This window comes from Girardinichthys multiradiatus, chromosome 17, assembly GCF_021462225.1.
Source record: "Girardinichthys multiradiatus isolate DD_20200921_A chromosome 17, DD_fGirMul_XY1, whole genome shotgun sequence".
Taxonomy (NCBI): Eukaryota; Metazoa; Chordata; class Actinopteri; order Cyprinodontiformes; family Goodeidae; genus Girardinichthys; species Girardinichthys multiradiatus.
Genome location: NC_061809.1, coordinates 10,155,494 through 10,179,205, shown reverse-complemented (window position 1 = coordinate 10,179,205; position 23,712 = coordinate 10,155,494). Strand labels below are relative to the sequence as shown.

Below are 23,712 nucleotides of genomic sequence, written 5' to 3'. Positions count from 1 at the left end.
ACATGACACCGCCCGCAGGACGATCAGTTAATTAGCATAGCCATGTGCACAAAGGGATTCCATTCACAGCATGCCGAATTAGTTCAATGCTAAAACTAATCAATAATTTCATATTTGTTTTTTTGTTTACAGAGTAAACACTGAGGCCAGCTGGTCTGCAACTAATGTATAGGCAGCTGATTAATTAATGGCAGAGATCATTACTGCTTGTAATGGTCGATCTGGGCACTTTCTTTTTAACAATTAGACTAATCATTAAAGAAAATGTTAAAAAACACGGGATATTTATCTTAATATAAAAACAAATGTAGGGCTGAACCAATCTGATTAATCATGATTAATTGATTATGGAAATAATAGTCAACTAATTTAGTAACTGAATAATTGTTAAATGGAGAGTCATGCCATCGCTGAAAGAACAACCCACTCAGAGCAGTAATCAGACCAATATTTTACACAAAATATATACATTTTGCATTTAAGATAAAAAACCTTTGTCTGTAAATATGCTATATCCAGAAATCCTCATGTGGCAAAGCTTTAGCTTCACCTGGTTCAAATTCTGTAAAAAAAAATAAATAAATAATTAAACGGAAAAATAGTCAACAGATTCATCGATTATCAAAATAATCGTTAGTTGCAGCCCTAATCAAATGTATCCATAACAATGTAACCCTTAACAGTTTTTTAAAAAACAGCAGGGGAAACTATAATACGATCTTAGCTAAAACAATCTGATTTCCTGTGTTTACACTGTTGTATATCTATGTTATTCTTCAAAACCATGCACACTGGACAGGGGTTTTGTGTTATTCGCCACATTTCTGAGCATTCATAAAATGAAGTAAGTTTAATGATAATAATAGGCACTTCACTTGATTTTTTATGTTGATCATGTAAAACTATAGTACTGTAATAGATGGCTAGCTGATAAGCTAGATGCTACATGTAATCCTTGACCAGTAAAGAGGTGGAATGGGAGGGGGGTGAGTTATATACCAATCAACAATACTGTTTTTGTTCTATAAAATAATGAAAAATTAATAAAGATCTACTTGCTAAAAAATGTATAGTTTTTAAGTTTATGTTTTCCATGAAGGTCTCCCTATGACAAACTAAATGCTTGATAGTGCCCTTAAATTACTGGCAATTCCCGGTTGATTCTGATGGTGTTCCGATCGATTGGCCGTTACGTGATCGGTGTATGCAGTCTTTTGCTGCCGATCAAAAAACCCGATTACTTGTACCTTATACTTTGCAGCCTCCAGAGGCCCTGTGTGCACCATAGTACGTTTCCCACTTTCCTCCACACTGCGCAAGTGCGCCAAAGCAAATCCTAAACAAACATGTCTGCAATGTGCAACTTTAACACTCTCGGTGAGAATAATGTAAAGTTTGCGTCCTGTGACATGCAACAGAAAAATACCTGGCAGGGGACGTACGTCAGAATGCTTGAGCACAAGGAATTTAACAGGACATTTAAAGAACAAGCCCCAGGTGGAGTATGGCGAGTTTTCAAGGCTCACTGCAGAGAATGAAAACGAGACACCCGGAGCAGTCAGACGGCAAGTAACGCAGCCCACAATCGCCCGCATGAGCGTGACATTCAGAAGGCTAAGAAATAACCTTAAAATCATTAAATCCATTGGGCTAGATAAGCAGCGTTTCCTTTTTTCGAGATCATGTAGCAAGTAGCTCTTTTAACTAAAATGAAAAATTTACAGCCAATCCATGTGATCGGTATCGGTGATCGGCAGCATAAAACCTGATCGGAGCGTCCCTAGTTGACTCAAATAACTCTCATAGAAACTTTCCAACTTGCAAAATTAACAAAATTCCCCAGCTTTCAAGAGAAGGTTTCTGAAAAATTTACCAGAAATGTTCCATTCCTTTGCTCTCTTCACTGAGAAACATAAAATGACTTGGGCCATTTAAATCCTGTATCTAGTTTGTAACATTTCGATCAGAAAGTACTTGTGAAGAAGAAATGAATGAATATGAAACTGAAAGGTAGGAAGAGAAGACGGCGAAAAAAGAAGCAAATGCAACACAGCAGAAGGATGTCAGAAGTCATAAGATGTGTTCAGGCGGCTTTTCTTTACATGAACAAATGTTCACAAGTCAACTAGTTTAGACTCGCCAAAGTAAAACAGGATAAAACCGGGATTTTTCTCCTCCTACATTTCTGTCTTGTTTCTTTTTTAATAGTAGAACTAGTGCTGGGTGATATGGTATTGAATGATTTTAATAATTATCACGAGACAGTTTCAAACTAACAATCCATATTAGATAAATAAATATTAATGATTTTTTTTCATAATAGCATCAACTTAAGTTTTGTGGGACAATATGGAAGTAAACAAGTAAACTGATAAGCAGTACTCCAAATGAGATTTGTACAAGAGGACAAATATGTTTGAGTAAAAACATCAAATAATCCAAATCAAGTTTTCACTCCAGTTTGCAATCTCTGCCTGGTAGGCCACATATATTCATGTCTTATTAAATTGAATGCCTATCTACTGTCGAGATATATTGCATTTTTCCCCAGCATTAAGCAGAGGCCTGACAAAGAACTTGTAGAACCCAATATGAATAAATACAAGTTTCAACAGTGCTGTCCCTACTGTTACAAAACTGTTTTAAAGGAGATGCACCCACAAGTGTTGTTCACCCTGGACAAAGTTCACACCAAGAAACACTGCTGCACCTTCCTGTCTGTGTCATATGGCCTACTCTGTGCTACTCACGAGTTAGCAAGCTTTAAATGGTGTCAAGGGTCAAAGAACTAAGAAATACAGTTTTGTTGGAGCTGCCCTTTGCCATGTTGGACACAACAGCATGCAGGGAACTGAACATTTATGTATACCAGTGTTTATTTATTGAAATTTAGTCTGAATGACCAACTAACTGGGGATGTTAAGAGTTTATAATTTGTTGCATCAGTTCGTGGAATGTCTCTGGACCTGCTGGACTTATCAATTTAACTCTACAAGGCTACTTAAAGCTACAACTGGTTTTCTATCAATTTATTCCAGTAAAGCTTTGCTTAGTATTTGCTAAAAGGAAGGCTTTGTTCCACCAACTTATTCTCTTTAGCTCCCACTAATGACAAACTATTTGCTGGCATTCAACCACCTATGCAGCGAGCTTAGCTGTGCTTGAAACCACATGCATGGAGTAGTACTCCACTGTTTATTGTTTGACCACAACTTCATTACACAGAGCAGATAAAAGTAGAAATACATGAGATAGAGAACAATAAGCCCACAAGGCTGAAAGCGCTGGACTCCATTAGGTGGCGAGTCCGATTACATCATCCAGAGTTCACAAAGGGAGATGAAGACGTGTGAGAGAAATAAAAAAACAAGGAAATAAGAGAGGGGTGGAGAAGGTGGAGACCAGATAAGCAAGATCATCTCTGCCTGAGTTTATGTTGCTTTTTTACCAGCTCAAATCGGTTTTTTGTGTGGAAAACGAACAGATCACAGAGTTGTGTTTTGGTTTCGATCATGCCGTTTCTTTCAAACGCATGATGAGAGGGAAATGAAAGCAGAACAGAAAAGAGAGAATACTGTAGCTGAAAGAGCATCTGGATGAATGGACAAAGAGAAAGTGGATGTTGAAGGTTTTCTTTAATGGAAGAAAGACTTCAGAGTAAAAATAAAGAAAGAAATAATCAGGAAGCATGAAAAGGGCTCATTTAGCTAGCATCCTGACAGTGCAACAATGAAGCTGGACCTTTTAGCTTCCTGAGAGGCTATATGAGCGAGGACACGGCCTGAGGTATTCCCTGTCTCACACACACTCCCCTCTGCATCTCCTTTCCTCTCTATTACATACACAGAAATAAAGGAAACGCACGTGTATGCGGACGAGGACAGTTCACGGTCCATTACACAATAGGACAACCCGTACCACTTACTGGACAGCGCAGAGAACTGTCACACGGCAACCATCATCCAGATTTGTTTTGAAAGCAGGAATGAAGCAACACTGATTCCCCTTAGGTTCTCTGCTCAACGGTCCTCGCTAAATGTTAGGAATACAAGCTGGAAATTTCATTTCAACACTGTTAGCTCTGTGATTATTGAATATGTTTAAGCAGGGCATTTTCTCCAGATATCACAGAGCTGGTCTGTTTTCAGTTGCTGTTCTGAATGCAAATGTTATACAGCCCAAGTTAACTAAAAATAGGTTGGCAGCAACACTGTAATTATGCAAAGTCAACCTCAAACCCTACAAATAAACTATAAGGACCGTAACATAAAAGAAAACTTTTTAAACTCGTTTTTTAATTACACAACAGGAAGCACATTGATAAATTGAATATGTTTTGGGTTCACAGAGTGTGTTTCTGCTTGAAAATGTGACAAAATCTTCAACCTTTGGATGTAGCATGGCAAACTGATAACCATCAGCTCGGCGGCTGACTGCACCCAGAATACTTCCGGTGTAATTTCAAGTTGCCAACACGTAACAACAGAAACAAGAAGTGAGAGTCCAACCCAACATCAGATTAGCCGGCTACGGAAGCTCATTTAACATTTTGTGCTCATTTGTTAGCACATCATATGTGCTGAAGAAAAAGATGGGACTGATGGCAAATATTACAGAAAGCGGTCGCATCAAGTCCTGCTTGCTTAACATTTTAGTTGCAACCAGCAAGCAAGAAGTGTGAACAATGTGACTGTCAAACCACAGAGATATCACAAGATGCTTCCACTTTAAAGCTGACAAAACACTTATCTGGCAGATGCTGACAAAACGAATAAGCACGTGTTCATTATCACACTGCACCACTGCTTTGTTTTAGAGAAATGAGGAATCGGTATGTCCGCGAGACTTCTGGAGCTCAGATTTTCATGCAAATGAAGTTGGCTTCCTGCTAAAGTTTGCATAAGACACCAGAGTGAGAGGCTTTGTCCTGCTTCATCAGCAGAAACAACAGATCATAAGCATGAAGCCATATGCACAGAGAAGCCGTACAGTGTGTGTCTGTGTGTGTACTCACGTAGGAAATGTTTCTCCAATAAGGCAATTTCCAAGTGACCTTTGACTTCACTGAGACGTTCTGACTCTGACCTCTGGAAGTCCTGAACAGAAGCTGCCATCGTGGGAGACCCCGATCCAGCCTGTGGATGTACACACACACACACACACACACACACACAGCACATACAGAGATGTAAAATAAAATCCAACAACATTAGCACTTAAAGACACAAAAACAAAAGGCGTGTTTAGAAAGTCTCAATAGGTCAGTCTTCAAAGTGAACCAGACAGAAGAATCCTACATAATCTGAAACACACGGATCAGCACGGAGCCATGACTCACACCAGTGTTTCCTCTCCAGGTTTAGAACCAGCCGTAGCGAAGAAGATGGGAGGAAGAGGAGAATCCCTGCTTCCCCCTGACTATTGCGCTGATGACTCAAACACCACAAACTATTTTAACCCATGACTCACACAACTAGCAGCAAGGTGGAAGCAGTGCACAGCAGAGCGATGGGAGAAAGCGTGAAGCTCAGAGGGTGAGGTAGGAAGCAGAGAGAAGACTGTGCTAGTGGAGGATGAGCACTGCAGGTCGAACATCACTGCTCGACTAGAACGGGGGTCCTTTAAGACTGCCAAACACACACACGCTGCAGCAGCAGCTTATTGCCGACTGCAGCCAGCACGGTTTGTGCGTTTTCCTGCTTAGACACACTGCAATGTCTCAAACTGATGCGCTCTCTGCAGAAATGAGACAACAAAGGGGAGAGGTAGCAAAATAAAATGACAGTGACATGATAAACTGAGCCAAAGCTGAAGAAGGAAGAAAGCTAAAGGATGGATAGAGTGCTCTTGAATAAGAAAGCACTTCAAAGAAATCAAATAAATAAGTGTGGGTTGTGAGACATAACGGAAAGAGGAGGAGGATAAGCGAGAATGAGGGTGAAAACATGGAGGACGATGAGGAAGAGGAGGAGGAAGCAGAGGATAGTGGGAGTGAAGCTTTGCTGCATTATCAGTACTCAGCTACGGCTCTCTTCTGCTTGGATTTTGTCAGTCTCTGCGCCATGACAACAATATTCACAGATGGTAAACAAACACACCTGCAGGATGTTTGATGCTATCAGAACCCCCCTGGGTAGCACAAGTAGGCTGAGCGCAGACGTCATGCCTAATGATTATCGGCTGGTCAATTATCTGCTCTTCAATGACCGATGCTGAAATTAGCTTCAGAGGCTGCGTCCTGACACAAGACTGTCATCTATCCCACGGTTTGACATGATAGGACACATATGTAAGATATATAGACAAATGAATATACAGAACCTTACACTGTTCATACCCGGTTGGGACTAGTGTTTAAAAACATGCAAATGATCTGGGACACAAGGAAAAACTGACATTACAGAAAAATAAACATGTACAGTGCCATATAAAAAGTAGAAATGCTATTTGAATGTGTTTTCTTTATGCAGTAAACCAACACAAAGTTTCATCATTCATTGGAATTGGATGCATGGTTTTCCAAGATTTTCCCTAATAAACATCCAAGAATTGATGGACGCATGTGTTTTCGGCCCGGTTTATAATCTATTTGCAACTGAAAATCTGTAGCAAGTCTTAAAAACTAATGTTCACTGATGCTCTTCATCCACTACGACAGACCTTAAGGAAGTTTGAAAAGAAAAATCCACCAAAGGAAAAACCACCAAGGGAAAATTATAGAATCAATAAACAAAAAATATATATATATTTGAGAACAGTTATTCCAACAAACATTTCCACAGGCATGTGAGGGAAAGCAGCAACTAGGAATTCAGGACATTCTGTGGTTTCTCTGTGATTTACTCCAGTCCCGTCTCTGACAGGATAAGAGTGGGAGTGAGATGAGTCAAGGACCAGATTTAATCCACTTCAAGTCATCACAAAGCCAGTCTGCTATCAAGGCATGTCCTGTTTATTGGGCCACAACTGAGCACAGCTCTCACTGCATCCACACATTGAGATCATGCACTGATTCACAATATTTACACTGCGACCAAGATGATCAAATATCCCAAAATCCCCAACAAGAACCTTCGTTTGGATCACCTTGCTGCCTTAAAGAGAACACGCATTCTATTTTACCCAAGACAATGCCCTCTGGGATCTCACATGCTTTTTACATACCGTTTCTTCTTTCTTGTGCATTTCAAGTCTGCAACCCTCTTAAACGACAGCCGATGGATTCCAACAGCCTTGATAAAGATGGTGGGATTTTAAAATCTAATTCTGCACATATTTTTGGTGTTTATCAGATTATTTATTAATCAGGTAGCCTAAAGTGCTCTTTTAGCCTATGATGTAACTGTAGGGACAATTTATGCTCATCCTTCTTTTCAATATAACTCAAGTTTAGTCAGATTAGATGGAGAGCCTCTGTGAACATCAGTGTTCAGGTCTTGCCACAGGCTTGGATATAGATCTGGAAAGGATGTTTAGGGTTTCTTTTCCTGCTGGAAGGTGAACATCTGCCACGGTCTTAACTCTTTCATCTGAACAGTGTGTAACTACAAATGGGACTTCTCTTGGCTTCTTTCAACAATGGATTTCTTCTGGCCATTCTCTCATAAAGGCCAGTTACTGCGAGGTATTCGTCATCACAGATTCTCCCAAATGAGCAGCAGATCTCTGTAGCTCCTCCAGAGTTACCATAGCAATAATGTTTGACATTATGCTGGTCTGTCAGCTAAAGGCCCAATACAGTGAGGTTTGAGATTGTAATGTGGAAAGGTTCCCAGGGGGGTGAATACTTTTGCCAGGTATTGTAGATATCCAGAGCCCTGGTTAGCAGCCCTTGTTTTTATTTAGCATTTCAAAAGGACACAATCTTCACTTTAAACATGCAAGAGATAAATTACTATAAAAAGTATGTATAGGGATGGGTACCTTTCACATTTGAACCAATACGATACCAATGGCCGGTACCTGGGAATCGGTACTCAACGGTACCAGTTTTTACTACTTTTGTGTGTGTGTTTATGTGGTAACAAATGTTAAATTGTTTAATAAAAAAAAATTCAAATGTTTCAATTTAACATATTTATTTCTTAATGTAAAAACTTTACAGAATTTATCAAAAAACCATCCAGCTGTTTGTATTGTAACATTGCAGTTGTTTCAAACATTTCTTCATCATGAAAACCCTTCACGGACTACGCTGTGTTTTTTCTTAATAATGCACAAATTAAAACCCAGCCATGTTGCTGGCTGTAGATGATGAGTCGCTAACGGATGCAGGCGTGCGGCGGTGCCGAATCCAGGAGTTGTAGCCGTAGATCTGAGGCTGATGAGAAAAATCTTAACCAGGTGTTTCCTCAGATTAGAAGTATTCCAGCTGCTGGCCTTGCACTTTGCGTCCCAAATGTTGCAGCAAGCGTAATCAGCAATGCATTTTGAAAAGTGGAGTCATACTTTCGAGTGCTTTCTATCAGCCATGATTTGTTGAAGGTACCAGCGGCTACTGACGTCATTATGTTCTTGCGCGTGCAATGCTGTGTTCATGTTCGGTATGGAAAAAAATCACCTGCTCTTCCACTCCCTCAGTGTCACAGTGATGTATTTATGTACCAAAACATGGTACCGTTTGATTTTACGTGAACCGGTACTCGGTAGTAAAGACGGAATCCGGTCGGTACATATACACTGCTCAAAAAAATTAAGGGAACACTTAAACGACACAATATAACTCCAAGTAAATCAAACTTCTGTGAAATCAAACTGTCCACTTAGGAAGCAACACTGATTGACAATCAATTTCACATGTTGTTGTTCAAAGGGAATAGACAGCAGGGGGAAATCTTTGGCGATTAGCAAGACACACTCAATTAAGGAGTGGTTCTGCAGGTGGGGACCACAGACCACTTCTCAGTACCTATGCTTTCTGGCTGATGTTTTGGTCACTTTTGAATGTTGGTGGTGATTTCACACTCGTGGCAACATGAGACGGACTCTACAACCCACACAAGTGGCTCAGGTAGTGCAGCTCATCCAGGATGGCACATCAATGCGAGCTGTGGCAAGAAGGTTTGCTGTGTCTGTCAGCGTAGTGTCCAGAGCCTGGAGGCGCTACCAGGAGACAGGCCAGTACACCGGGAGACGTGGATGAGGCCGTAGGAGGAATAACAACCCAGCAGCAGGGCCGCTACCTCTGCCTTTGTGCAAGGAGGAACAGGAGGAGCACTGCCAGAGCCCTGCAAAATGACCTCCAGCAGGCCACAAATGTGCATGTGTCTGCACAAACTGTTAGAAACCGACTCCATGAGGATGGTATGAGGGTCCGACGTCCACAAATGGGGGTTATGCTCACAGCCCAACACCGTGCAGGATGCTTGGCATTTGCCAGAGAACACCAGGATTGGCAAATTCACCACTGGCGCCCTGTGGTCTTCACAGATGAAAGCAGGTTCACACTGAGCACATGTGACAGACGTGACAGAGTCTGGAGACACCATGGAGAGTGATCTGCTGCCTGCAACATCCTTCAGCATGACCAGTTTGGCAGTGGGTCAGTAATGGTGTGGGGTGGCATTTCTTTGGAGGGCCTCATGCTTGCCAGAGGTAGCCTGACTACCATTAGGTACCGAGATGAGATCTTCAGACCCCTTGTGAGACCATATGCTGTTGTGGTTGGCCTTGGGTTCCTCCTAATGCAGGACAATGCTAGACCTCATGTGGCTGGAGTGTGTCAGCAGTTCCTGCAAGATGAAGACATTGAAGCTATGGACTGGCCCGCCCGTTCCCCAGACCTGAATCCGATTGAGCACATCTGAGACATTATTTCTCGCTCCATCCACCAACGTCACGTTGCACCACAGACTGTCCAGGAGTTGGCAGATGCTTTGGTCCAGGTCTGGGAGGAGATCCCTCAGGAGACCATCCGTCATCTCATCAGGAGCATTCCCAGGCGTTGTAAGGAGGTCATAAAGACACGTGGAGGCCACACACAATACTGAGCCTCCTTTTGACTTGTTTTAAGGACATTACATCAAAGTTGGATCAGCCTGTAGTGTGTTTTTCCACTTTAATGTTGTGTGTGACTCCAAATCCAGGCCTCAATTGGTTAATAAATTTGATTTCTATTGATGATTTTTGTGTGATTTTGTTGTCAGCACATTCAACCTTGTACAGAACAAAGTATTCAATGAGAATATTTCATTGATTCAGATCTAGAATGTGTTATTTGAGTGTTCCCTTTATTTTTTTGAGCTGTGTAAAAGTACCCATCCCCAAGTATGGATGGTTTTGTTCCTTAATTAACCATGACAATTATTTAAATCAAGATTAATTTGTTTAAGATCATTAAAGCCACAGGTCAGTCCATTAGAAGAAGCAGGTGAGCTTGCATGCATGACTCAACACCATCTGTCTATTTAACATGGATGACACGAGCAAGTATCGGGCCAGCTATTCTGCAGCCGGTATCACACACTTTACTCTTCCTAACATACGAGGCGACGAAGAGGAGGTTTGAACCTGCGTCGTGTGATCTGATCCTGGAAGGTTGGAAAGACATGATGGGCTCCCGATGGACTTTAACATACAAAACAAAAAGGCATCTTTTTGTAAAATTACATGTATACGTGTGTGAATGTGTGTGTCCTAGCAGATTTGATAGTTAGCTTCATCTATTTTGGGGTTTAGAGTGTGACTCATTGCTGCTCTGATGTGGGCGATGTCTTCCTGGTAGGCTGGTGCTCACAAAGGCAAATACTGCTGCACATGTAGCTGATAGGCCCAGGGATATACATGAAAACTTACAGCAGAGTAGAAAGAAAAATAAATGTTCTCCCAAGTTTAAACGTTGCAGCATTTATTTGTATTCAGCCCCCTTTACTCCAATACCCCTAAATAAAACCCAGTACCACCAGCAGCCTCAAAAGGTCACCTAATTAGTGAGAGTCCACCTTTGTTTGATTTAATTAAGACTTAATACCACACATCATCCCAAACACACCGTTCCTAACTTGAATGAGTGGTGGTGGCTGCATGATTGTTTTCTTCAACATGGACAGGGAAGCTGCTCAAGGTTTTGGGGAAGATGAATGGAGGTAAATTCAGGAAGAGCCAGGAAGCAAACCTGCTAGAGGTTGAGACTAGAGCAGATTCTCACCTGCCAGCAGGACAGCGACCCTAAGCATACAGTCAGAGTTGCATTGGAAAAGTTTACATGAGGGGTCTGCAACCTTTACAAGCCAAGGAGCCATTTTTACAACCTAATTAAAACTTCTTTCAAGCAACAAATGTAACATGAGCTTTTGAAAAAAAGGCAACTTTTGATCTCAGTCAGTCAGTCATTTTCTACCGCTTAGAGCTGGTGCCTATCTCCAGCAGTCTATGGGCGAGAGGCAGGGTACACCCTGGACAGGTCGCCAGTCCATCGCAGGGCAACACACAAACAACCATGCACACACTCATTCATACACCTAAGGGCAATTTAGAGTGACCAATTAACCTAACAGGCATGTCTTTGGACTGTGGGAGGAAGCCGGAGTACCCGGTGAGAACCCACGCATGCACGGGGAGAACATGCAAACTCCATGCAGAAAGATCCCCGACCAGGAATCGAACCCAGGACCTTCTTGCTGCAAGGCAACAGTGCTACCAACTGCGCCACCGTGCAGCCCCTAACTTTTGATCTAATTTTGGATAAATATTTACTACAGGAAATTTGCTGTTTTTAATTTATTATAGAACAGGTGTGAATACTTTTACAAGGCACCGCGTGTACAAACTGTTCAGACAGATATGGCTCAGGATCTGGATCTCAGATTTAGGGTGACTGTTTTAAGCAATTACTCCTCACACCCTTTTCAAAAAGGGATCCAGAAAAATCCACAATTTACCATAACTCCCAAGCCACTATTCCATCTAATGAAAATGAAAGGAAAAAAGAAAATCAGCTTGCAAATCGGCTTTCGGTCAGGAAGAGATAGAAAACAAGTGATGGACAAAGTACTTTGAGTTTGGACATCTTTCTATTTGTGCAAGGACACACTGATGACAATGTTGGAAATTTTAGTCACCAGCAGGAACTATTTCTTCCACCCACCTAGATACAAGAAGAGAGGACAGCCAGGAGTTTATTCCTCGGACGTCAAATTCAAGTTTATCCTTTTTTCAGTTTTAAACTCACCTCCTATATTTTCCGTCCCCTTCCTGCTTTCTAACATCTCCTCATCTCACTGCTGTTCCTCCCTTTTCCTCTGTTGTTCACAAGCAGATTGCCATCTCAGTGTCATGTCTACCATTAATCCTGATCACACTCTTCTCCCTTTTTTACTGCTTTTATTATGAGAAGACCTCTCTTCATCATCCTTGTTCCGTTCTCATGTTAGCTCTTTATCTTTGGTGAGGGACAAAAACAACATGGGTGAAAGAGCATGTTTTTCTCCCTTTGGTTTCCTCAGAGGAAATGCCTCATGATACAGGATAAGAGCTTTTTTTTCCATGGGTCATAGTAAAATAAACAGTGAAATTTATTTTCACTGTTGCCAGTTAAATAAAAAAGTAAACAATTGCATAACATTTTATCATGTACAGAGGACTGATCAAACTCACAGGGTCTCGCAGGACATCCTCCGTATCCCGCAGAGCCGCTCGGGGCTTCAGCTGCACCTCGTCGTTACATTCATTGTCGGAGGCAGGCGGCGACTCGCCCAGATCCGGGAAGTCGTCTCTCGTTCTGGGGCCTCGGAAGCGGATCTTGTCCAGGCGCTTTAGCATGGTCAACACCGCACACCTGGGCTTTACCTTAACATGGCGGACGGCAACCCTGTGGTACACAAACACAAAAAAAGATAAAATCGCATAACACATTTTTGAAGGTAACACTCTGAAAGACATAAACAATGCCACGTATCAAGACCCTTACATCACAGCCACAGACTACAAATGTGTTTTAAGATTTTTTGTGACAGATCAACACAGCAGTGCATAATTTATAAGTGAAAAGAATGATGTATGTATGTACTCCTCCTACTTCACTCTAACTCCCTAAAATAAAATCCAGTGCGACCAACGGTCATCAAAAGTAAAGTAATTAGTCAAAACAACCTCAAATATCAGGATTTATGCACTACTTTCAAAACAGTAACTAAAAAGGAGTCCCATCACTCTGAACTAGAGGTGTGCTACAGTTCAGAGAGAAGAAAAACTAATTCACAATATTCTTCCCACTTGGCTGCAAAAGACTTGAAACTGGAGCAGAACAAGACCCTAAACATACAGCCAGAGCTCAATGGAATGGTTCGGATTATAGCATGTTCAAGCGGTCTAGTTAACATCCAGATGTTTGACTTTCCTTTCACTTTAAATGTATATACTACTTGGTGATGGATCACATAAATAATAATGGAATAAAATCCATTAAAGTTTGTGGACGGATATTAACAACGTTGCAGAACACCGTGAGTATTGCTTGCAATCCTGCTTCCCTAGCACCAAACCTCTTCACATTTCCTAAAAAGGTCCAACAAGGTGACGTACGATGGAGGACCGATCCTGCCAGGATTAAGAATATAAAACAGAAATAAATAAATGCTCAATAAATAAATGTGGGAAGTAATTCAATTATTCAATGAGACATGAATGTACATAATGAATAAGCGCACAATGAAATACACATAAAATACAATAAATAAATGTAGGCAGAGTTCGGACACCGGGAAGCTGAGGTGGTTGCCTTGCCGTCACGCGTGCTGTGTGGTAGGAGGAAATTGTAATGGATAATAAATAAACAAGATAATAATTACAAAAGGTGAATAAATAAAGAAGCTAATTAAATTAGATATTTACATTTATATCTCAGTGAATAACTTAATTACTGCCTATATTTATTTATTGTATTATTTGTGTATTTAATGGCATGCTTAATTAATAATTCAGCATTTATTTCTTTCTGTATATATTCTTAATTATGGCAGAATTGGTACTCCATAACGTACTGAATGAGCTATCCTTTAATGCTCATTGAGTTTTAACTTCGTCCCTGTGGGGCTGCTCCCCCACTTTAGCCCAGACAGAAAGATGGGATGATTACATCCCGTTTCTCTTCTGGCTTCAGCTGACGGCACCGGATTTTCCGGGCTCATATTGATTTAGCTTCCAAAAGTTAAGCCGTGGCCAAATCGCAGTGTTGGTGTCAAGAGCCCCATCCTGATGAGGACGGGGACCTGTTTCAGTCATTACATGTAAGGTCTCCTAAGAACGTTTTATTTACAGCATGAAGTAATCCCAAACACACTGATGCAAATGAAATCAACTGTTATCAAAACTTTTTGACTGAAACTCAAAATAAAAAGAAAGCTCACAGAGAGCCTCCTAATATTTCTTCAATAGGAAGTCATTCACAAGTTGATGGATATATGATGCTTTCCCGGATAAGAGAAGCCATTCAAACTTTCCTGAGTTGTTTGCTTTCTGGGATTTGTCAATTGGTAAAGGATTAGGAGTAGCTTTTTGTATAATCCCTCACCATTACATAATCTGCTTGATTGACGACTGTCACACAACAGGATGACGAAAAGATTGATCTGAAAGAAAGTTCTGAAGGAAAAACATGTTAGTCCCGGTCTTATATTCTAACTTTTTTTTTTTTATCAGCAATCGTTTATCACTTATCGCGAAGAATTTTCTCTACTGCTTGCTCTATGACAGCTTCAATAAATAGCAATAAATTTAAAAATATGATTAAAACACAGTTACTGGGTGCAGTACGTTATGAAAATCACACTTCTAGTGTCCTGAAGAAGCTTATTTCAAAAATAGGTTTATTCTCCAAGAGCAGTATTTGCGTTTGTGGCGCTAGGTCTGCTGTGACCTCCAGTCACACGGTTACCTAAAAACAACTAAAAAGTAGGTAGTTGTTTACCATCACAATAGTACCACAGAATATTGTGATAAAACTTTTTCGCCCACTCCTACGTCCTGTAGGAGTGTCCTTTTAATTTAAAAGGACAATCAAAATAAGCTGAAGACTCCTTCAGAGGAGCAGTTTTTAAAAGAGGCTTCTGTTTTTCCACCTTATAGCAGTGAAATATGTAGTTTTGAGATTAAAACAAACTGATGATACTGCAGTACTTTTAGCATTCTTTGTGTAGATGTTTCCACAAATATTCTGAACCCTTGGTTTGGTCATGTATATTTTTATGTTGCACAGGACGTTTTGCACACATGGTAAGATTGCTGTGGGACAGAAATCAATAGAAACCAGAATTACGCTAATGACCATTTCCTTCATCAATTCCTCTTTCCATATTTTATTACCTCCTAGTAAATTCACAGGATTTGGTTTCGCTCTGATTAATTTCCAATGTCTACAATCTTTGTGCAGCACTAATTACAGTGCTTATGACCAAACGCAGTACTACAATGATTAATCCACTGCTACTCTGTTCTGCTAGCAATATATGTGCAAGTATATCTACAGTACGACAGAAAAGAATGCTCAGTTTTCAGTAGGAACATTAAAAGAAAATGAAATCTTGTAAAAACCAACAAGGCAGGTTAACTCAGGGTTAACCCTAGTCTCTGGCAGCTTGGCCCTGTCTAATTGGCTTGTTGCTTATCTGTAGGCTGAGGGGTGGGAGGGATATGTCAGCTCAAGTATCTTGTTCCTGGACAATTCTGTATTTGCCAAATCAGGTATTAGGAGTATTTTAAACATTCTGGTGTTATTCAAATTAAAAATTAAACACCCTGTTTCTACATCTGAATCATACCTCTGACTATTTGCATATCAGTGATAAACATCCATATATAAATGTCTTAACATTTTCTGTGCCACCACGTTTCACCGTGGGGAATATTCGGAGTGATGCGCAATGTTACTTATAAATAAATTAAACAAAGATGGACTATTTTATTCTGGGGTGTCGGAGTAACGGGGGATAAATACAAATGCATGCCACACTTGTGAGATTTGTAGATTTCGGAAACCTTTTCACTTCACTGTATTGTTTTCATACTTGAACCAGAGTCTGTGAGCAGTGTGCCTCCGTGTTGACGCTGTTTTGCAGCAGGATGGATAGTTTTCCTCCACATATATCAATTTACATGTAGGCCAAAAAGTGTAACTTGGCTCTTAGTTGACCAAAGCACCTCCATTCACATGTTTACCATGTCCCCAACATGACTTGTGTCACACTCCAACACTGTTATTCTTCCATATAGGGTCAGATTAGTCAAACATCCAACTAATAGTTGTCTTATCAAAGTCCTTCACAAAACAGCCGTATTTATAATGTGACCTAGTTACTTTGACCTCAGAAGGTAGCTGGTTGCACTACCTTTTATTTAGGGGTATCGGAGTAATGGGAGCAAATACAAATTAGAGCTGCACAATATCGGACTGCAATCATCATCACGACATCAGTTCGTCAAATATCACAACTGCAAAGTAATGCTTGGTTGCAATATTTTGCAGGACAGTAGATGTCAAGTGTTTAGCATTCAAGATCTGCATATGAGTAATATTATTGTGTTGTTAATGGTTGCAATGCTGAAGCTCATGGAGAGTGGTGGAAATATTGTAAAGGAGGAAGAGTGTCAAGAAAATGTGGTAAAACGTTTCTATGCAACACTTTTTCACACAAATATTGAGTTTCCATCCACCACCCACGTATAAGCAGAAGCTACAGATGTGACTGGCGGGTTTGGATTTCCTTTCTTGGGGGTGAGTGGAGACAGCGAGTGTCAGATTAAGAAATACTTTCCTCTAATTGTTAATACACCTGCCAAAATTAAACCCGTTCCCATGATAAAATGCATTATTTCAGTCACAGATCAGCTCCAACTACCTGTATACAAAATACCTAAATGAAAAATCTAAAAGAACAGATTCATGGTAATACATTAAATGTTAAAATCATCACTACAGCATAGGTTTTGCTTTAGAAAATATTGCATGTTCTTGTGTTTTTCTTTGCCTTCTTTAACTGCAGGGTTCTTAAGGCAGCCTCCAGTTCATTTATTCCCTGCTCCAGAACCAGGTTCTAAGCAGATCTTAAATAGAAGCATCTTGAATAGAAGTGAGGAAATAACAGGAGTACGAGGAAGAGGAGGAGTGGGTTTCAGTTTAAGGTCTGATCACCCTGAATGCAAATAAAACAGCCCTCATGAGTCATTTGCCTCACTAAGTGCAAACACAAAGACATCTCCAACATCTTTACCTCATTGCAAGCCACTGCTGAAACAGGTTTGCAGAACGGATGACGCACTTATAAAATATACAACGATGCTAACAAACAGTAAAACCATAGATGACATTATAGCAACACGTGTGAGCTGCTAGTGTTTGTATCCGTGATAATTAGTCAGGGCTGAATAGCTAAACAAGCTCCCTCTGCATCCCTGATACAAGCCTAATGTTCTGTATCAGAGGGAGTATGCGTGAGCCTTTCTCTGAGTAATCTTCTGCTAATAAACCCTGAAGCTTGAGGTTACTCTAGGTCACCTTTACTACTATACCCAATCCCAGACAGTCACTGAACCCAGGCCTGGTTACCGACAATACATATTTCTTAATTTTAGTTATGACAAAATGTTAACAGTCAGTACAGTCAATATAGGAATCTGGGCAAAACTTCCAAATGTGGTCAAACAGGACACACACACACACAAGAGGAAGCTTGTAGGTCCAATCTAATCCATCACTTTCTAAATATAATTTACATATTCAATTTTTACATATTTATCACTGTGTTATCGTTAAACTCGAGTAGAGTGTTTAATAATATCATGTTTGTATGCTTTTCCTGATTGGTTTGCTCCAGATTAGTTGGCAGGTGGTGTATGGTCACAAGGATAATTATGTGGATCGTGGCCTATGAAATGCTAAACCAGATGCGATTTATTTAAAGGGTAGGTGTTGGGTGAAGAAAAGATTATAAGGCTGAACCACCTTGTTATGTTTCATAGGTGTGCCTTTAGAGTCTGGAAGAAACCCTGTTTATGGCCCTACAGCTTGCAAAAGGATGCAGACGCATTGAACTTTTTCACATTTTGTGAATATACAAACAGACACCAATGATTTTTCGTGGAATTAAACGTGATAAGCCAGCACAAAATTGTCAGGTTGAAGAAAGAGGATGCGTTCACTTTCACTATATTTGAGAAGTAGAAGAAAAATGATGCATAGTTGCATAGATGCATCAATATAGGAATCTGGGCAAAACTTCCAAAAGTGGTGTCGCTGAGAAATTTGTGTTCCTATAATTTCTACAATACAGAATACAGTAAAAGCTTTAATTGTAAAGACTGAGGAGTTATATAACTTTAAGACTTGCAACATCCAACCAAGTAATTATAATCTTCCAGTAGTACTTTTGTTTTCTAAAAAAAGGGGTGGATGTGGCTCAGTAAGGCGGAGTAGTCATCTGGTAAACCTCAAGTCCTGTAGAGATTAAAATCAAGTAGAGCATTATAGCATTAGCCGTAATGCTCCACTTGTGAAAGTAAACCCGTTGGGCTTCTTCTTGCCACTCAGACAACAATTCTCAGTGCTACTCTGTCAAACAGGACACATTAACATAAAAAAAAAGAAAAATCCAGAATCTGAAGGCAGACCTAAAATTGCTATTTGCAGACCCATTTTGTCATTACATCACAGCGTTTCCTCTAGGATTTTTTTTTTAAGCGGTGGGCTGCCGTGGGGGGGGGGGCATGTTACTTCATGCTGTTCAAAACGTATCTGAAACATTAAGGTAAACTTGTATTAATTAACTCATTACTGTCATTCAAATGCAACATACGTCTGCTGCAAGTTCCTTGGAGCCCAAAAAAAAGCCTGCGCAAGAGGTAAGGAATGGAATGCAACAGAAAATTGGAGTTGTTCCATAATTTGACAGAAAACAATGGAGAGCGGGTCCGTCGGCGGTGACGTTCGGATTAGTCACGGAGAATGTGGAACCGTTCTCATTAATTACCATAATAACGGAATAGCTCCGTCGGTCAGAATGGAACATGTTTATTTATTTAATAAAAAAAAAAAAGGAACTTTATTCTGAAGGTTTGTTGGCTTTTATTTTGCCATGCCGGTGCGTTGAGATCAATTACATGTAGCGGAAACCCTGCGTCAGTCTGAAGTGAACTGAACTGTCATCTTCAGTTAATGTGGTTTTGTTGGCCTATCACATGACCCTCCCCCCCCAAAGACACATAGATGTTTGTGGGTTTAACAAGATAAAATGGGAAAAGGTTCAAGGTTCAAAATACTTTTGCGAAGACCTTGTATAAAAGGATATAATATATACAGGTCCTTCTCAAAATATTAGCATATTGTGATAAAGTTCATTATTTTCCATAATGTCATGATGAAAATTTAACATTCATATATTTTAGATTCATTGCACACTAACTGAAATATTTCAGGTCTTTCATGGTCTTAATACGGATGATTTTGGCATACAGCTCATGAAAACCCAAAATTCCTATCTCACAAAATTAGCATATATCATCCGACCAATAAAAGAAAAGTGTTTTTAATACAAAAAACGTCAACCTTCAAATAATCATGTACAGTTATGCACTCAATACTTGGTCGGGAATCCTTTGGCAGAAATGACTGCTTCAATGCGGCGTGGCATGGAAGCAATCAGCCTGTGGCACTGCTGAGGTCTTATGGAGGCCCAGGATGCTTCGATAGCAGCCTTTAGCTCATCCAGAGTGTTGGGTCTTGAGTCTCTCAACGTTCTCTTCACAATATCCCACAGATTCTCTATGGGGTTCAGGTCAGGAGAGTTGGCAGGCCAATTGAGCACAGTGATACCATGGTCAGTAAACCATTTACCAGTGGTTTTGGCACTGTGAGCAGGTGCCAGGTCGTGCTGAAAAATGAAATCTTCATCTCCATAAAGCTTTTCAGTAGATGAAAGCATGAAGTGCTCCAAAACCTCCTGATAGCTAGCTACATTGACCCTGCCCTTGATAAAACACAGTGGACCAACACCAGCAGCTGACACGGCACCCCAGACCATCACTGACTGTGGGTACTTGACACTGGACTTCTGGCATTTTGGCATTTCCTTCTCCCCAGTCTTCCTCCAGACTCTGGCACCTTGATTTCTGAATGACATGCAGAATTTGCTTTCATCCGAAAAACGTACTTTGGACCACTGAGCAACAGTCCAGTGCTGCTTCTCTGTAGCCCAGGTCAGGCGCTTCTGCCGCTGTTTCTGGTTCAAAAGTGGCTTGACCTGGGGAATGCGGCACCTGTAGCCCATTTCCTGCACACACCTGTGCATGGTGGCTCTGGATGTTTCTACTCCAGACTCAGTCCACTGCTTCCGCAGGTCCCCCAAGGTCTGGAATCGGCCCTTCTCCACAATCTTCCTCAGGGTCCGGTCACCTCTTCTCGTTGTGCAGCGTTTTCTGCCACACTTTTTCCTTCCCACAGACTTCCCACTGAGGTGCCTTGATACAGCACTCTGGGAACAGCCTATTCGTTCAGAAATTTCTTTCTGTGTCTTACCCTCTTGCTTGAGGGTGTCAATAGTGGCCTTCTGGACAGCAGTCAGGTCGGCAGTCTTACCCATGATTGGGGTTTTGAGTGATGAACCAGGCTGGGAGTTTTAAAGGCCTCAGGAATCTTTTGCAGGTGTTTAGAGATAACTCGTTGATTCAGATGATTAGGTTCATAGCTCGTTTAGAGACCCTTTTAATGATATGCTAATTTTGTGAGATAGGAATTTTGGGTTTTCATGAGCTGTATGCCAAAATCATCCGTATTAAGAGAATAAAAGACCTGAAATATTTCAGTTAGTGTGCAATGAATCTAAAATATATGAATGTTAAATTTTCATCATGACATTATGGAAAATAATGAACTTTATCACAATATGCTAATATTTTGAGAAGGAACAGTATATCCACACATGAGATGATAGCTGCTATATCAATAGTATCATTGTTATCCATCTACTCTGCATGTAGGAGAAAAAGTCAAAGTAAAACCACTGAACCAGTGACATTTACAGACTTTCTGTGAAAGCGGTTGCTTTCTGGAACATTAGGCACTCATCTATAATAACTGCCTGTTGATCAAGATGCCATACAGTGGTGTTTCTGCTCTACTAACAGACTCGGGGCCAGCTTCCACTTACAGGTGCTTGTACTCAAATATGCTGCATCAACTTATGTAAGGAGATCCTGTCATTTCATTTTTCATCTATGGTGTCGAGTCTCTAAACATAGCAGGGAGTGCAAGACACTCGTCTGTGGAACTGCTCTCAACTTTTGCTTAGTTTCATAAGACACTCAAAGTGACAGAGAGATTAACATGACCTTTAAATACTCTGCTACACGCGCGGACTAAGACGTTCAAATGGGTGTTTGGTTTACTCAGGGGAAAAAAACAAAACAAAAAAATCATTAAAAAAAACAGAAAGCTGTAACAGATGGTCAGAGGGAGAAGTAAACAAGACACCACTGCCACGCTGATTAATAACTGAAATAAAGTACACTGCCAGTGAGGGAGCTCAGATATGAAGCTTGTTCTAGTCACATGCTATTCTGTCCTGCCAAACTTGATGCAAATTGTGGAAGAGTCCATTTTCCAAAATGTCTACACATGTTTCATCTAAAATTTACTGATTTACAGGAAGCATGTCCAGGGAGTACCCTGGACATGCTTCCTGTCTCTCACCCATGACTGCAGGAGACATGCACCAGTCCCCCTGCGACCCGGAATGCATACGTGGGTATAGAAAATAGATAGGTAGAATAAAGTCTGGAGCTAAAAATACTGTCCATTACGCCATTTTCTTTTTCCACATTTATACAGACTTGGAGCTCACTTAAATTCCACACTTTCCAAACTGTGCGAGAACCCTGGTTTTCAGAAGGAAAACTTTTATTGAAAACTGTAGACATGGAGCAACAAGAAAAGGAAGACAATCAGAGATTAGAAACATTCCACTCTGTTTGCACTCAGAGTTTAACCCAGGGTCACAAGTACAGAAAAAACGAATTATGTCGCAGCATTAATGGCATGAACAAGATGATGTTTGTAGCTTTTATCTAACCAACTAATGTTAACCTCTGGGCAAATTGTGCAGACGGCTCCTCAAACAGAAGAGTCAACTGAAAATAAAGGCATGTCTGACTTTTCTTTATTTTCTTGGACCAGCTTTTAGATGTTACAAGCTGCTTTATATTTCATACACCAGAAATGACATCACTTCAATAGATCACTGCATCGGTACACAGACAGACCGGAGCGACTCCCACACAATCACGATTATCGCCTCAATGGAATATGATATTTCTACTGTGGGGACAGGCAGTGGGAGACAGAAGGACAACAAAGCTCAGACTGTTACCTTTCAGTCCTGTCCTTGTTCTGCACAAATGGCTTCAGTCTGCTGCTATTATCTCACTGCTCTGTTACATAAACAATCAATATATCCTCACCAATCAGCCCATCTGCCCTCTCATAAAACTGGTGATCGACTTAAATCAAAAAGTAATCAGATTTGTGAGGTGACTCAGGCACAGAAACTAAATAAAGTAATAGACATTTAACGATCTTTTGACCTTACTGACCAGAAATGTAGCTGTGTGTTTTTGATACTAGAATGAACACACCAAGAGACTGGTTTAATACTTTAGACCAGAAACAGTCTTGGTTTAGATCAAGTTTTCCTTCTTTTTATTTGTTCCAACAGCATGGAAACATAAACTGTTTGGTCAATATAGTTCATAACCCAGGTTATAGTAGTTATGTAGCATCCTGTACTTTTACATAAATATGACTGCAGACTTTGTTCTACTCACTCCACATTTGCATACGTTTTGTATATATATATACAGTCTCTTATCTTTTAGCCATTCTGTTTGCAGCAGACGAGTCATTTAAAGCTTGATGTGAATTACAACAGAGAAGGAAAGGTTTGAGTGTACACTGTTGGCTAACTTAGGAAGCAAGCCAAAGCTGCTGACGGGCTTACTTCACTCAAAATGGAAACTGAGTTGTAGCTTCTGATTTGTTACTTTGATAAAAGGCTCTTAATGAATTTAGGGAATCTGGACTTGCTTAAATGAACGTTAATAAACACCAAAGTCACCAGTGGCCCAATCATGGGTAGCCACTGCCACAGTTTTAGGCCCCGTTTAGACAACAACAATTAATTGAAAAAAGGACTTTTTTCCAGTTTCTGTTAACACATTTACACGACAAATGAGCACTACTCTGCAATCCGCCATTGTCATTGTGATCATCTTCATCATCTGTGGGTTTTAAACTGCTCGGCAGTCATTGTGCTGTGCGCACTAGTTTGTACTGATTTTGGTCATACTGACCATGAGCCAAAGCTACCGCATAAGATTCAATTTTTCCCGTCTTGACGACAACGGGGACCGGGACGTTTTCAAACCATTACACTGTAAGTCGTTCTCAACTTGTGCCATTTTCAAAGAAAATGTGCAGTTGTCATGTGAACAGAGCCTTAGTCTTCTCATTGAACACTTCACAAGACAGAGATCTTTGACCTTTTCTCTCTTATCACACAGTCCTCTCCTCTCTTTAGTTCATACAAACAGACCCACAGCTGATCACAGATCCTTTACCTTATTAAACAGTAGTTAGTGTTTGTTTGTGATGACAGGCGAGAAAAGGTTTCCTTTTGGGAACGTTCCAAACTGGTTAGCATGTAGTTGGCATCTTATGGTTGTTATGGAAAC

The 23,712-nt window shown here is 40.5% G+C and overlaps 1 protein-coding gene across 1 annotated transcript in view; it reads right to left on the bottom strand.

Moving 5' to 3' along the window:
- Positions 1 to 23,712, bottom strand: part of gramd4a (GRAM domain containing 4a) — a 53,421-nt gene that overhangs the window by 27,273 nt on the left and 2,436 nt on the right. Inside the window, exons 2-3 of the mRNA XM_047389624.1 lie at positions 12,595 to 12,808; positions 5,015 to 5,135 (exon numbers count right to left, since the gene is read on the bottom strand). Coding sequence (XP_047245580.1) covers positions 5,015 to 5,135; positions 12,595 to 12,808 — 335 coding nt within the window. The remainder of the gene's footprint in view (positions 1 to 5,014; positions 5,136 to 12,594; positions 12,809 to 23,712) is intronic.